Here is a 16,104-nt window from a genome sequence, read left to right as displayed (position 1 = left end):
CATTTTAGTGGGTGTCTTCTACAAATCAGGGGAAAATGTATGATATTTATTATTTGCTCAGAAAAACAAAAACAAAATTGCAATTAAATTAAACAGAAAACTTTTTAATTTTTTTTTTTGGGGGGGGGGGGCAACAACAATTTAAAGCAGTATTACACTTATTGTTTTTATAATTAAACCCTTTTTCTTCTTAGACCCATATATATATATATATATATATATATATATATATATATATATATATATATATATATATATATATATATATATATATATATATATATATGTATGTATGTATGTATGTATGTATGTATGTATGTATGTATGTCTGTATGTATATATATATATATATATATATATATATATTATATATATATATATATATATATATAAACACAAATAAAGTTTTGTGTTTAGAATTTTTTCAAGGGGTGAATCTCACGAAAGCAATTTTAAAGCCTATTTTAGGATCAAGATTTTTCATGACAAGCATTTTTTACCTTGCAATTCTAATTAATGAAATGCAAAAATATGTATTTTATTTAAACTGCAATATTAATTAATGTACGGTGTATCTTTAATTTAGGCTTTTTAAAATTTTAAAAAGAAATTAATACAATTATATTTAATACAATTAAATAAAAAATGGTCAATTTAGGATTAAAATGGGTTTAAATGTCATGAAAATATTGTCACAATGAAAACTTCTTTATAGTTCTAAAATAGGCTTTATTTTTTAATGCAACATAATTACTCAGAATTTTAGGGGGTAGAATGATACGCGTAAATGTTTCCATGAGATTCACCTCAACAGACTGTGTGTTAAAATGAAACAAACATCCATCTTCACAGGGAGTGTGTTTGTGTGTATTTTTGGAGTCCTAATGTGCAGTTTGTGAGAATACAGTTCTTCTGTGAGTGTGTTTGTGAAACGACGGTGTCTATAATAGCGTGTTTACAGTATCATGTTACAGTGTACTTACAAGTAAAGCGTATAAACACATTTTGTCTAATTGCACTTCTGAGTGGAGTTATGGATTTCCTGTTTTCAATGTGAGCCATGCACAAACCGTCCTCCCTCCACATCCTTCCATAAATCTCCTGCTCTCTCTCTTTCCTTCCCGTAAAAGCCAGACATCCATAATGGGGAGGAACAGATGTGAACACAACTTCAAACTGGCAGCAGTGAAACAAGATCATGTCCATTTTTAACATCACATTCAGAGCCTGAAGCGTTTCACATCTCCAGCACTGTGCAAAACACATGGCTTCCTGCTTCTGGGACTCTCAAAAACAGAAAAAAATCAGGAAAAAAAAAAAAGTCAGCGCCAATCAGATCAGAGAGCGTGGCTTCAGGAGAATCTGTCATCAATGCGGAAGTGAGCTTGTCCCCAGTAAGCACCCAATCAGATCAAGGGGCGTGGCTTCAGAAAAATCATCAATGCAAAAATGAAGTTGCATGAGGTCGCCTGCAGGCAGCGCCCAATCAGATCAGTGGGCGTGGTTTCAGAAAAATGTATCATGGATGTAAAATTGAGCTCATCCCCAATCAGCGCCCAATCAGATCAGAGGGCGTGGCTTCAGAATAATTTGTCATCAGTGGAAATGTGAGGTCATCTGCAGCCAGCACCCAATCAGATCAGTTGGGGTGGCTTCAGAAGAATTTGTCATCGATGCGAAAGTGAGGTCGCGTGACGTCGTCTGGGTTGATGAAGACTGAGATGGACTTCCCAGGATTCTCTGTGACCAGCTGCTGGAGTTTCTTCGCGAGCCGGTCGTCTGGTTGCTGATCGGCTCCGGTTTCTAACAGGGGAGACGACAAGTTTGAGCTTCCTCCACGCCACTGGAGCTCAAGCGTGAGTCGCGACGCGGCTTTAGCGTGCTCTATTGCGCTTCGCAAGTGTTCTGCTGGGTCGGAGCGAACAGACGACAGCTTGCGCGCATGCAGCATGGCCGTGTCGTCGCTGAGGTGCTCTAGCATGTTGCATTGCGGGATAAAGTAATTCGGACAGGTCTTATTCACCAAGCAGTGCTGCAAGTCATCGATCAACCCGAGCAAAAAGTGCGCGGCGTAATCTTCCTGCGCCAAGTACGTATGCGGCAGGCGGTCGCAGGCCCAAAGCATGAGCGAGCGCAGGTGATACGGGCTGATGGCTTTGGGTCGAGAGAGAAGCTTAATAATCAGAGCTTTACAAGCCTGGTACGCCTGCATGAGACTCGCAGAGATGCACTTCTTCAGCTGCACCTCGCTGCGCGCAAACGACAAGCGCCATTCGTTTTCCTTCTGGCCTGTAGAAGAGCAAGCAGGCAAAAAAAAAAAACCAATAATCACTTCCTCCTCGGTGATTTTCCCGTCCCAAAAATGGTTCTCCATTAGCCAGCTTTGGGCCACCGCTGGCCAGCCTTTGAATGACACAACTGGAACAACATCGTACAGCATCCGACTGCCTCCGACGCCCAAAATGATGGAGATGACGGTTGCGTTGCGCTCGACCTTCTCGACGCGCGGGACGCCACGCTGCGGCTTCTTCTGAATCTCCGCCAGAACCATGCTAATGGATTCATAGAACCAGTCGGCCACCAGCGTGGGTGAGAAAAAGTAATTGGTGGCGCCGTTAACATGGTCTACAACCGTGCAACAGTCCTTCCACTTGTTGATGGTTCCCTCGTCGAACAGACGCAGGCTGAGCCAGGAGTGGCAGAGCGCCGAGTGACGCATGTCTAGTGTGACCGGCTGGTTTCGGTCGTGGAGTTTGAGCGCAGGAACCAGTAACGTGAAGTCCATGTCGTAATCAGCTCCCCGCGCGTACACCGTCAACTCGTCCAGATCCATGTCAATCACGCCTTCCCGGACCCCGCCGGACAACAGCAGGTACTCGTTAGCAACCGGAAGCTTCTGGTCCAACTTCTGCACCATGCCTGGAAACAGAAAATTACATCGTTACAGTGTCGGGTGTAACTAGTTACTGTAATTTAAATACTTTTCCCTTGAGTAAGGGAAAGTAAGGGATTGCTCTTATTTTTTTCTGTAATTTAATTACAGTTACTTCTTATGTAACTGAACTTAATACTGTGTAGAACATTTATATACCATACAACAGTGGATTTTACATCAAAATTTAGAGTCTAACCTTAAAATGCATGCTTTTTATGCACGTTTCTCACTTTAAATTCCTAATAAAAATATTAGTAACACTTTAGTGTCCAATTCTCAATATTAACTAGTTGGTTATTAACATGACTATTACAGGGACATTGGCTGTTTATTATTACTTAAAAAGCACATGTTAATGTCTTATTCTGAAGACCTTATTCTAAATCCTCAGTCAATACTAAAAATATCAATGTTACATTTTCACAGAATGTTCTTTACCTTATGAAGTATGATTTTATGTAAAAACATATAGATGTTATACAAGTCTTTCATGGCAAAAGGAAAGTTATTCCAAGAGGGAAAGTTTTATTGGAATTCTATCCTAAAGAACGTTAATTAGAGACTGTTACTCCACAAATTTCGTATTTCAAAAAAGTAAGATAAATTAATTTAAAGATCTTGCATAAAATTTACCCAGACAATATTTTACTCGCGAAGTTTATAAGAAAACCCATCCATGTTTTTGTTGAACTTATAATAATAAGCTGAAACAGCTTGTAACAAAGTACATCACATAATGATCAAAATGACCACAAAAACAAAAATTATTCAATGCACCTATCATGTTTTGCAGCTTGCAGATTTTCTGATTTGATTTTTTAAGGATTGCAACTCCTGAAACCCACTTGAAATATTGTACAATATCATCAAGTCTATTCATGACAATTAAGCACTTTTTTCTTTCCAACTCTCATTAATGTAGTTGTCAAAACGATATTATATAAATTTGTATTTTATATTTATATAATTATATAAACAAGTATTTCTGTATCACTGCATTACTTTTGATTTATAAACTGTAATTTATTGTTATTTTATTATTATTTATTAAAACCTAATGTTAATTTTAAAAAGGCCATGAATTTAGCATCACAATGGGAAAATATGGTTCTAAAATAGGCTTTGTTTTCTTCATGCAATACACTCTATAATTACAGTACTTTTATCATGATGTGTTTTCATTAGATTCACCCAAAGAGACTGTGTGTCAGGGTTTGTGTTTGTGTGTATTTATAGAAGTCCTGATGTGCAATTTGTGAAAGTAAAGTTCCTTTTTGAAAACAATAGTTCCTGAAATGGTTTTTAAAACAGTGCAAGTCTGAAATTTGATGAAAACCTAGCCTTCACACACTTGGTTTTTGCTCTGCATGCAGTTTAAAATGCAGTTTTGCAAGAGAATAGGGAGGTGAATTAAATGTGCACCTGTATAACGTGACAAAATGGCATTGCAAAATAATTTTCAAGTATGTTTAATGCAATTAAATAAGTTTAAATTAATGCAAACATCTTAAGCATAGAGATTAAGTTTCTTTAAATGAATGCACTTCAGTGTCATGAGCGTTGCCACAAAAACTAACAATTTCCATGTTGTAATGTTGTTTCACAATTTCTGTAGTTTTGGCGAGAGGTGAGTGCAACATTAGAGAGAATGCAGGCATTGCTTCACAGAACAAAATTTCACAATAAAGCAATTGACATAAAGGTTAATCTATAACCACAAGAGCAACAGAGCACATGCAAGAGAGTCTATAGGAACATTTCTAGACAAGACACTGAGAGAAACAGCCAACTGACTCCTGAAGAAAATAATCCCCAGTCACACCTGAGCTCAAGCTCATGATGAAGTGTACATGCACCAGCCAGTGACTCATGGGTATTAAAATCTCCCTTCAGCAGCAGAAGAACCTCCAGAGACGCTCAGAAAAACCAAAACAACTTAGTGTATGTGTGTATGTGTGAGCCCTGAACATCTGACACACTCCTCCAGAGGCCACAGCGAGTTCAACATTCAGAAATACACCTTCAGGCCCACAATTTTGAGGATCTACCATAACAAGAGCACAGTAAACTCAGCTCAGCATGCAAGAGGGTCATTCTGCGTCGCCTCAACCAGAGCCGAAATCAAAAATTTGATTTTGATCATTTTTTTGCTGTTGAAAGTAGTACATGAATGAAGAAGAAAAGGAAAAATATTAGATATCATGGATGTATTTCCACCGAGTAATCCACTATTTTGTAGAAGGGGATCAAAATGACAATTTGAAAATGTGTATAATTTAACAGATCACTATTGAACCATATAAATGAGGATAGCAAAAGAAAAGTCTAGGAACCAGGATGTGACAGTATATTGAGATACTGTTAATACTTCTTGAGTTACAGTCATGCAAAAAGTATATTTGTGGCACTCGGGACAGGTGTGTTACATGCAATCATTTTGGCAGAGGGAAACAATGTATATTTCTATTTTCAACATTATGTGTTCTTCAGACATTCCTTTTTTAAAGAAACGAGCATCAGCTATATGCAAAGTGACGCATATTTTGTTTTTCGCCCGCTGAAAATGTGTACAATTCAACAATTTACTCCTGGAGACCTGAATTAGGGCATTAAAAATGAAGATATAGCATAAGAAAAGTAACACTTTACAATAAGGTTTATTAGTTAACATGAACTAAGAACGAACAATACTTCTACAACATTTATTAATACTAATGTTAATTTGAGCATTTACTAATGCATTATTAAAAATCACAAGTTGTGTTTGTTAACATTAGTTAATGCACTGCGAACGAACGATGAACGACTGTATTTTTATTAACTAACATTAACAAGGATTAATAAATACTGTAATTTATGTATTGTTCATTGTTTGATCGTGTTAGTTAATACATTAACAAATGACACCCTTATTGTAAAATGTTACCCCGAAGTCTGAAAGGATATCTTTAATACTTCTTGAGCAACATGCATGCAAACTTTGGGGGCGAAACACTCTAAAGAACTCAAAATGCTTTTTCACCCATTTTTCAATGGTCACCATTGGCATATAATATAACAAGTATTGCTAAAGTCAACAGATTTTACTAACAGATCTAACAATCTCTGTGTAAAAATAACACAGCGATGCTGCCATCTCTCTAAAGTTATTTCTTCAGCCTGTAATTTGGCTCTGAATCTCAGGTGAAAACTGACCTTTTGGCCCCCCTCTACAAAATAGTGGATTACTCAGAAAATGAATCCATATTCTGGTTTTCATCACTATTTATGTTTGTCTTTCTTCAGAAAAAATACTAACAGATCCAAAAGTTTTAGCAGAGGTAGTTGGCACACAGAATGACCCGACAGCGATTGCAACCAATTTTACTTTCCTAACGTGATTTAAAATAGTAAGCACTGGCCGTTTTGATTTCCTCCTGTCCTCAGATTGCTCTCCAGCACAGATGAGTGTGCATCTGCACGGCTGACAGTGAGTCAGTGAAAGGCCCTGAGGCTGAACTCACGCATCTGGACAGATCTCTGCTGCTTCACAGTGCAGCACCTCTGTTCAGCGTCTCTGAGAATTCAACTCTTTTACAAATACATGCAGCTTTTATGTTCTAGTGATGCTCTTCGTACTGGCGCCACTTATTCCTGCTGAACATTGCATTTTTATTCCACTCCAAAACATATTTAGACCTAAATGTAAGACTTGTGTATATGAATTGCATACAACATTTTTTAATTTTTAAGTTATAAACAAACTATTCATGTGGTTAATGTGATGCATATTTTTCATGCGCATCAGATATAGTCCCAAAGATTTTTTTGTACACAATCAGAGTTTCCAAAAAAGAAGAATTTTGTTTTATTTGCATGCATTGGATTTATATTTTTTAAATGTATTTATTAATTAATTTATTGCCATTAAGTTTCCAGATTTGCTCATTTTATTCACATTTGGCCGTTTATTTAACTATAAATGTAATTATTTATTTGCAGGTTTTTGTTATTTTCATTTAATTTTATTTATTTTAGTTTTCACGTTTGCTTTTCCTCATGCTGTCTTTGCCTTGTTTTTCCTTCTAATAATTAAACCCAAAGCAATGACAATTCTGCCATTACTTACATGTCACTTACAGGCATTTAAATGTTTTTCTTGAAAGCCACTGCTGACCTTTCACTGCATGAAAACTGAAAGCAGAAAGGCTTGGAAATTGTGCATCTCCTTTTGTTTTCCAGAGAGGACTGAAAGACATGCGTCCATGATGTTGAGTAAACAATGACAGAATATACATTTTTAGCTGATATGTTCATTTAGCAGCAAGCAGATGATCTGATTTTGACATCTCATGCAAATAAAGCATCAGAATAGCAGCGCAAACACGAGTGGAGGGTGTTGAAGCTGCAAACACACCCATCCGCTGCTGAACGCAGAACGAAGCGCAAAGACAAAGACAGACGCACTGAACGCGCAAAAACGCACTTTCTCTTTCAGATGCATGCATGCATGAGTTGCATTGTGTCAGGAGCAGAGCTCTTCCTCACCGAGCATGGAGAAGATGAAGTCCTTGGCCGTGTGGATCTCGAGCGCGCGCTGGTCGTCGTACTCGCGCTGCTCGTGCTTGCTGAACTCGGCGATCAGCCGGTTGAGCTCCTCGATCCTGGCTCCGGACCTGAAGTCCAGCTCAGGGGCCTGCGGGACGTGTTTGGTGCTGCTCGGGGTGGCGGTGGGGCTGCTGCCAGCTGAACTAGCCCGGCTGGAGAGCGCAGGCGCCGCCATGTTTGCGAGGAGGAGACGGTGAACCGGAGCCGCGGAGCGCAGGCGCTGTATTGAAGCTGGAGGCGGATGATGCGCAGCTGCGGACACTGATTTATTTATTTATTTTTTATTTTTTAAAACTATGGAGGGCCAGATTACTCCAAATTAAATCATTAAATAAATGCTGAAATATATAAATAAATAGTTAACTCCATAATTAATTAATTAAATACATTAATATTTATATTAAATACATGAATATTTAATAATATTTATTTTTTCTGTGTAAATACACATTTTTATATTTATTCACTCATTTATTTATTTATTTATTTATTTATTTATTTATTTATTTCCTCCGCATTTCATTTTCAGGAGGTTTGCACATTTGCTTTTATTGTATTTTTATTAATTGTATGAATTTCTACTTTTGTCAGAGTTAATTAATTAATTTATTTGCACGCTTGTACGTTTGTTTATTTCACTCATTTATTTTTGTAGCAGCTTCTGCGCTTTTTTAAAATGTATTTGTATAATTTTACTATTTTTTTTTTTAGTTTTTCTTAATTTATTTTATTTATATATTTTGAGAAATTGTTCATTTTGTAAACCCTGCCACATAATTAGTGAATAAAGAAATTCCCAAACGTGCAAATAAATAAATAAATAATATGAATAAAATAAATAAACTAATGTGCAATATGCAAATAAACAAATAAAACAACTCTGATAAAAACAAATTGATACAATTAATACAAATATAATAAAAAGAAATGTGCAAACCCTGCCACATAATTAGTGAATAAAAAATTAACAAATTCCCAAACGTGCAAATAAATAATATGAATAAAATTAATTAATTAATTAATTTATTTATTTATTTAAAAAACGTAAATACAAATAAAAACAAATGCGGCAACTCTGCCAAAATAATAAATGAATAAAAATAAACAAATGTGAAAGCATGCAATTATTAAATTAAATAAATGTGTAACTCTGCCACAAATGAGTAAACTAAACAACTGCAAGAAAATAAAATAATTAATTAACTCAAAAATAGTAAATTAATAAACTGATATAAAAGCAAATGTACAAACACTTCCAAATATAAAACATTAATTAACACTGTTCTGCAAATGAGTAAATTAAATGAGTGAATAAAAATAAATAAATGTGCAAATCTGAAAATAAATGAATAAATTCATAAACGCAAAGCCTGCCCAATAACATATTCATAAAAATAAACAAATTGTCTAAGCATGCAAACATATCAAAATCTGATTTTTGCAAGCTTTGTAAAATGTTAAACTCTGCTAAATATGAATTAGAATTAAAATGCATGTTACTTTTCTTTCTCCTCCAGCAGGCGCCGCTGTGGGCGCGCTCCAGGCCGGAAGCGGAAGTGGAAGCAGCAGCTGCATCACAAGCTCTTGTGGGGTCGCAGCAGTGATGATGGCGGCGAGGGCTGCAGTGTTTAGATGGGTTTCAGAGGACATCATCAGCACACACTACCTGACGAACAGGTAACACACACTCCTCTGACTGCGTGTTTATATCCTGAGCGCCTCGCATCACTCACAGCAGCTTTAGGGGCTTTAATCAGCTCATCATTAAAGCTTCAGCTTAAAGTGTTCCATCTTGTAATGGAATGAATATCACTGTAAACATAATGGTAACAAGCAGCTGTTTAGATTATAAACGTCTGCTTATTCCACTCGTAAAAACGTCATTACGTTATTAAAAATAAATGCATTACGTATGTTGTTTAGAAGTTCTATACAAGGCTACTTTTATAAAACAAGTCTTTATAAATTAAGATAACATTTTTGAGTTACTGTTTTATTTTCCACGTTCCACCTATTAAAAAAATATATATATATATTAAATGCAATATTTGATGCTTGTTTTGCTCCAAATAGATTCACTCTTCAGACGCAGCAGAGGTGTGGCTTCCGCAAGGTAGCAAAGAAGGTGGAGCCAAAGAAGGGTGTGGCAGAAGAGGCGGAGCTAAATGAAATCCTACACAAGAAGGGCGTGGCTCCTGCTCCAGACCCGCCCACCCCACATGTACCCGCCAGGTCATTTGGCAGACTGGTCAAACCATTTGTCTTCACCATAGGGGTAGGTATATTTTGCTGATGCATGGCAGGCCTTGTTGATGAAATATGCAGAAACATTTATATTATTATATTTAATTATGTTCAGCTCAGTGGGACAGTTAGAATATAAAGGGCCAGTTTTACTTAACAGGGCAAATTAGCACAAGAGCGCAGATGGGCGTGGAAATGTCTGCGGGTGATTTATTAACAATGCGCAAATTAAAGAACATAGACGCAACATCTCATCTACATATCGACCAATGCAATATACCAAGCGCAGCGCAAATTGGCGAAGTCGCAAATAAAGAACCACAGTACGTTGAAAAGAACCGGAGCCAAAAAATTAAGGTTTGCTAGAAGTTTTGATAGACCTCCCTAGTTGAGGGTTCGAAGTCGTCTTTTATATCCTGAAGCAAATTAAAAATAACATGGCTTGGAAAACAATATGTTTGGACAATGTGTAATTTAATCTGAATTGTGATCCGGATTCTATTCTGGTTTATGCAGTGATTTAATCTGAATTGTGATCTGGTTTGTGAAGTCATTTAATCTGAATTGTGATCTGGTTTGTGCAGTCATTTAATCTGAATTGTGATCTGGTTTGTGCAGTCATTTAATCTGAATTGTGATCTGGTTTGTGCAGTTATTTAATCTGAATTGTGATCTGGTTTGTGCAGTCAATTTAATCTGAATTGTGATCTGGTTTGTGCAGTTATTTAATCTGAATTGTGATCTGGTTTGTGCAGTTATTTAATCTGAATTGTGATCTGGTTTGTGCAGTTATTTAATCTGAATTGTGATCTGGTTTGTGCAGTTATTTAATCTGAATTGTGATCTGGTTTGTGCAGTTATTTAATCTGGATTCTATTCTGGTTTATGCAGTTATTTAATCTGAATTGTGATCTGGTTTGTGCAGTCATTTAATCTGAATTGTGATCTGGTTTGTGAAGTCATTTAATCTGAATTGTGATCTGGTTTGTGCAGTCATTTAATCTGAATTGTGATCTGGTTTGTGCAGTTATTTAATCTGAATTGTGATCTGGTTTGTGCAGTTATTTAATCTGAATTGTGATCTGGTTTGTGCAGTTATTTAATCTGAATTGTGATCTGGTTTGTGCAGTCATTTAATCTGAATTGTGATCTGGTTTGTGCAGTTATTTAATCTGAATTGTGATCTGGTTTGTGCAGTTATTTAATCTGAATTGTGATCTGGTTTGTGCAGTTATTTAATCTGAATTGTGATCTGGTTTGTGCAGTTATTTAATCTGAATTGTGATCTGGTTTTTGTGCAGTTATTTAATCTGGATTCTATTCTGGTTTATGCAGTTATTTAATCTGAATTGTGATCTGGTTTGTGCAGTCATTTAATCTGAATTGTGATCTGGTTTGTGCAGTTATTTAATCTGAATTGTGATCTGGTTTGTGCAGTTATTTAATCTTGATTCTATTCTGGTTTATGCAGTTATTTAATCTGAATTGTGATCTGGTTTGTGCAGTTATTTAATCTGGATTCTATTCTGGTTTATGCAGTTATTTAATCTGAATTGTGATCTGGTTTGTGCAGTCATTTAATCTGAATTGTGATCTGGTTTGTGCAGTTATTTAATCTGAATTGTGATCTGGTTTATGCATGTATTTAATGATTCTGATCTGCTTTATGCAGTTCATTTAATCTGGTATGTATTTTTCTTGCTTTAAATTAATACGTGTGGAAAAAATCCTCTCCCTTCTTCTACCATGCACTTCAGTGCCTCCTCCTAACAACAACAAAATAGTTTAAGACATGCTTTATTTGAGCATTAAATAATGGTGCAAATACCAGTAATTTGACGAGTGCAAATGTTAGTAAAACACGTTGCATGATTCATTTGAATACTCTCCTCCCATAAATTTAGCACCGGAAAGGGAAACTCCTACAAATGCATATTCAATAAGGTCAGGCACAACTATAACTGTTTCCATGCCTTTTCAGCAAAAATTCATCACTGCATGTCTTTAGTAAAACCGGACAGTACAATTTTAACGTCAAAAGGCGATTTGCACTGGGGCAAGCTGTTAGTAAAACTGGCCCAAATGATTTTATATGTGATTTGCATATTCATTGTATTAGTATTCATTGTATTTGATGAATAAAGTCCAATGTGTGTGTGGATTATGATCTTTTAGAATATCGTAATAACTCCAGCTCAGTTTACAGGTTGTTCGTTCGGCGGAGCGGCGATATGGCAGTACGAAAGTCTCAAATCTCGTGTACAGAGTTATTTTGACGATGTGAAAGCAGACTGGCTGGAGAAGATACGGCCTCAGAAACAAGGAGATTTACGCAAGCAGGTGTGTGTCTGTTTAATGGACATTTATGTTTTCCGATGCGTGTTTTTAACAGACGTCTGTTGTTCTGCAGGTGAATCAGTGGTGGAACAGTTTAAGTGATGGACAGAAAACAGTCACAGGTCAGTCTGAATGACACAAACCAAATTTAACCATCCATATTACACAGATGAGCAGTTTAGATGCAGTTTTATTAAATAAACCAATACTGTCCATCTATTTCTCTGTGCACTGTTCTCTCTGAACAAATCTCTCTCTCAGGCATCATTGCAGCGAATGCGTTGGTGTTTTGTTGTTGGAGAGTTCCTTCTCTGCAGCGCTCCATGCTCAAGTACTTCACATCTGACCCCTCCTCCAGTGAGTCCACTCATCTGTTTCACTTTCATAATGTGCTGCATCTGAATAACAAACCTCTTTCAAGATCAGTCTTGATTACATCGCCTCAAAATAAGGAATTTTGTGTTGGATTGGAAAGGTCTGATTACACTTGGTCTGATTTACACTTTTATTGTACAGTCTGGCATGTTTTCAGGTTTCTTTGGTGTTGGAAAGAGTTTCATCCTGGATTTTTATATAGATTTTCAAATTGATAATAATGATTAATTTGTAAACTGAGTAAAAAATGAATGTAATATATTAATCTGCATTATGCACAAAATTTCTGGTAGCATGACTGCAATTCAGAGTGTTATACTTTAATTGACGATAAAATATTCTTGTTATTTAAAATGAAGATGAAATTTTAAAAAGAGAGAAAATAAAATAAACTACTTACTGGAAAAAAACAACTAAAATGTAATTAAAAAATAAAATAGAAATATTTTTAAAAACAAAAACTGGTAAGAAAAATGACAAGAATACAACAACATAACATGGTTAAGATGTAATTTGATCTGGATTCTGGTCTGGTTTTTCTAGTAATTTAATCTGTATTCTAATCTGGTTTATGCAGTTATTTAATCTTGAGTCTAATCTGCTTTATGCAGTTATTTATTCTGGATTCTAATCTGGTTTATGCAGTTATTTAATGATTCTGATCTGCTTTATGCAGTAATTTAATCTGAATTGTGATCTGGTTTATGCAGTCATTTAATCTGGATTCTAATCTGGTTTATGCAGTCATTTAATCTGGATTCTAATCTGCTTTATGCAGTTATCTAATCTGGATTCTGATCCGGTTTATGTAGTAATTTAATCTGAATTGTGATCTGGTTTATGCAGTCATTTAATCTTGATTCTGATCTGGTTTGCAGTAATTTAATCTGAATTGTGATCTGGTTTATGCCGTTATTTAATCTTGATTCTGTTCTGGTTTATGCAGTTTTTTTAATGATTCTGATCTGCTTTATGCAGTAATTTAATCTGAATTGTGATCTGGTTTATGCAGTCATTTAATCTTGATTCTGATCTGGTTTGCATTCATTTAATCTGAATTGTGATCTGGTTTGTGCAGTTATTTAATCTGGATTCTTTTCTGGTTTATGGATTTTAATGATTCTGATCTGCTTTATGCAGTTATTTAATCTGAATTGTGATCTGGTTTGCACAGTTATTTAATCTGGATTCTAATCTGGTTTATGCAGTAATTTAATTTGGATTCTGATCTGGTTTATTCAGTAATTTAATCTGAATTGTGATCTTTGCACTGTTATTTAATCTGGATTCTAATCTGGTTCATGCAGTATTTTAATCTGGATTCTGATCTGGTTTATTCAGTAATTTAATCTGAATTGTGATATTTGCACTGCTATTTAATCTAGATTGTGATCTGGTTTGCACAGTAATTTAATCTGGATTGTGATCTGGTTTCAGAGGCGCTGTGTTGGCCCATGCTGCTGTCCACATTCAGTCACTATTCTCTCTTCCACATGGGGGCCAACATGTACGTGCTGTGGAGTTTCTCTTCGAGCATCGTCAACATGATGGGCAAAGAGCAGTTCATGGCGCTCTACCTCTCCGCAGGTCTGGGTCATTTAAGAGTCCAATCCTACACTCCTTAAATTCATCAGTGTTATTGGATTTCATCTTTCTGTGCCCATGTTCTCAGGTGTGATTTCTACGTTTGTCAGTTATGTGAGTAAAACAGCGATGGGTCGGTTTGGTCCGTCACTGGGGGCGGTGAGTGTGTTTTCAGATTAAACATTTCAGGATTTCATCAGTGTTCATGTGGATGTAGTGAACAGATTATTGCGTTGTGTCAGTCAGGGGCCATCATGGCCGTCCTAGCGGCTGTTTGCACCAAAATGCCTGAAGCCAAACTGGCCATCATCTTCCTTCCTATGTACACCTTCACTGCCGGAAACGTGAGTCTGTGTGTGTGTGTGTGTGTGTGTGTGTGTGTGTGTGTGTGTGTGTGTGTAAGAGATTTCTGTTGTTGTTGTTTTGTTTAGTAATGATGGCCACATTCTCATGATCTTCTCCTGCCAACAGGCTCTCAAGGCCATCGTCGCCTTGGATACCGCGGGCTTGATTCTGGGATGGCGTTTTTTTGATCACGCAGCTCATTTAGGTGGAGCTTTATTCGGCATGTGAGTGATTTATCTCTGCTTTCGCTTACATTTAGATCAGTCTAGATGTTTATGAAAGGTGAAAGTTTTGTAATTGTTAACAAGAGCTCTTAAATATTGTTTTTGTGTATTGAAATAAAGCTGAAATGAAATAAAATATAAATATTGGATGAAAAACTTGAAGTGAAAATTAGAAATGTTGCCTTGGCAACTAAAACTAAAAATAGTAAAAATTTTATTAAAAGCTGAAGAAATAAATAGATATATATTAAAACAGAAGCTTATAAAAATGGTAAATAATGAAATGACTAAAATTAAAATTAAACCCAAAAATAAAAATAAAAATATAATTATAAGCCAAAATACTAATACATATTTTAATAGTTTATAAAATTACTTGTACCACTGTCAATTCAGTATCATTAATATACTATTATAGTTTTTGTTAATATTTGATAATACAGTATATAATATTTGATTTATTAGATTTCACTATAATTTTAGTGAAAGTTTTAGTAAATGGTTTTTTTTGTATTTATTTATTTATTTTGTCTATATAGTTTTTATAAATTTGTATTTATTCTTTTTATTTTATTTTAGTACTTCAATTTTAACTAAACAAAAATGAAATGCTTTGAAAAGTTTTAATTAAATTTTTTTTATACATTTGATTTTGTTTTAGTTCATGTTTATTTTATTTTAATTAGCTAGAAATTATTTTTATGGTTTTAGTTAGGGTTAATATAATAATCCTGGTATGTAGTCACTGATTTGACACATTTTAACAGCAGGTGGTGTAAACATCGAATGACCACTTCATAATGTTGATTCTCTCTCTGTGTTTAATGTCTGTTTCTTCCTGTAGCTGGTACATCATTTATGGTCACGAGCTCATTTGGAAGAACAGAGAGCCGCTGGTGAAGATGTGGCATGACTTCAGATCGAGAGGCCCGGGCGCTGGCGGAAACGGCTCGATTTAGAGCCATGCATCATGGGTGACATGAAGAAAACCAATTTGGGAAATGGACACAAAGACACGCTGACACAGCTATTCATGCACTTGAAGCTCATATTCTGTTTTGTATTCTGTGAGAGAGTCACAGTGAGTATTACTGTGATGTCACTATGCTCCGCCTCCGATTTGAAATTTGAATCCAACTAACTCCACCCACTTGGTTAAAAAATGCAAATGTATCTGAAGGGGCGGAGCTTCGGCACACAGCTCTAAGGACGCTATACGTCTCAGTGGCATTCAACATCATGTACAGATACTAAAATGTTTAAATAGTCTGTACCTGTCGTTTTGAAAAATAAAATTATTATTTAAAATTCAGTTTTCTTTGTTCTCAAAAAATGATCAGGTGCCAGCTTTTTTTTATTTGCTTTTGCTATAATTGTGTGTATTATGTTCTGCTTCCGTTTTGTTTATGTTCTGAGTTTCAGATGAGACTTTGGTCCTTGTTGAATGTGAATGATTAACGCTGTTTCTCTATA

General features: G+C 35.7%; 2 protein-coding genes across 2 annotated transcripts; one reads left to right on the top strand and one right to left on the bottom strand.

Annotated features, from left to right (window-relative positions):
• Nucleotides 1-417: 417 nt before the first annotated feature.
• On the bottom strand, nucleotides 418-7,841 carry LOC109046909 (protein MB21D2). The gene is made up of 2 exons (XM_042740107.1): nucleotides 7,463-7,841; nucleotides 418-2,919 (listed from the first exon to the last, which is right to left on the bottom strand). The coding sequence occupies exons 1-2, from the start codon at nucleotides 7,695-7,697 to the stop codon at nucleotides 1,655-1,657; spliced, it is 1,500 nt and encodes a 499-aa protein (XP_042596041.1). The 5' UTR covers nucleotides 7,698-7,841; the 3' UTR covers nucleotides 418-1,654.
• An 839-nt stretch (nucleotides 7,842-8,680) lies between these two features.
• On the top strand, nucleotides 8,681-15,943 carry LOC109077000 (presenilins-associated rhomboid-like protein, mitochondrial). Its single transcript, XM_042740106.1, has 10 exons — nucleotides 8,681-9,199; nucleotides 9,596-9,797; nucleotides 11,966-12,106; nucleotides 12,177-12,225; nucleotides 12,365-12,460; nucleotides 13,916-14,065; nucleotides 14,151-14,221; nucleotides 14,305-14,406; nucleotides 14,534-14,631; nucleotides 15,476-15,943. The coding sequence occupies exons 1-10, from the start codon at nucleotides 9,012-9,014 to the stop codon at nucleotides 15,588-15,590; spliced, it is 1,212 nt and encodes a 403-aa protein (XP_042596040.1). The 5' UTR covers nucleotides 8,681-9,011; the 3' UTR covers nucleotides 15,591-15,943.
• Nucleotides 15,944-16,104: the final 161 nt, after the last annotated feature.

This window comes from Cyprinus carpio, chromosome B15, assembly GCF_018340385.1.
Source record: "Cyprinus carpio isolate SPL01 chromosome B15, ASM1834038v1, whole genome shotgun sequence".
NCBI classification, from domain to species: domain Eukaryota; kingdom Metazoa; phylum Chordata; class Actinopteri; order Cypriniformes; family Cyprinidae; genus Cyprinus; species Cyprinus carpio.
The sequence above is the reverse complement of the archived record's forward strand: the minus strand, read 5'-3'. Positions and strand labels throughout refer to the sequence as shown.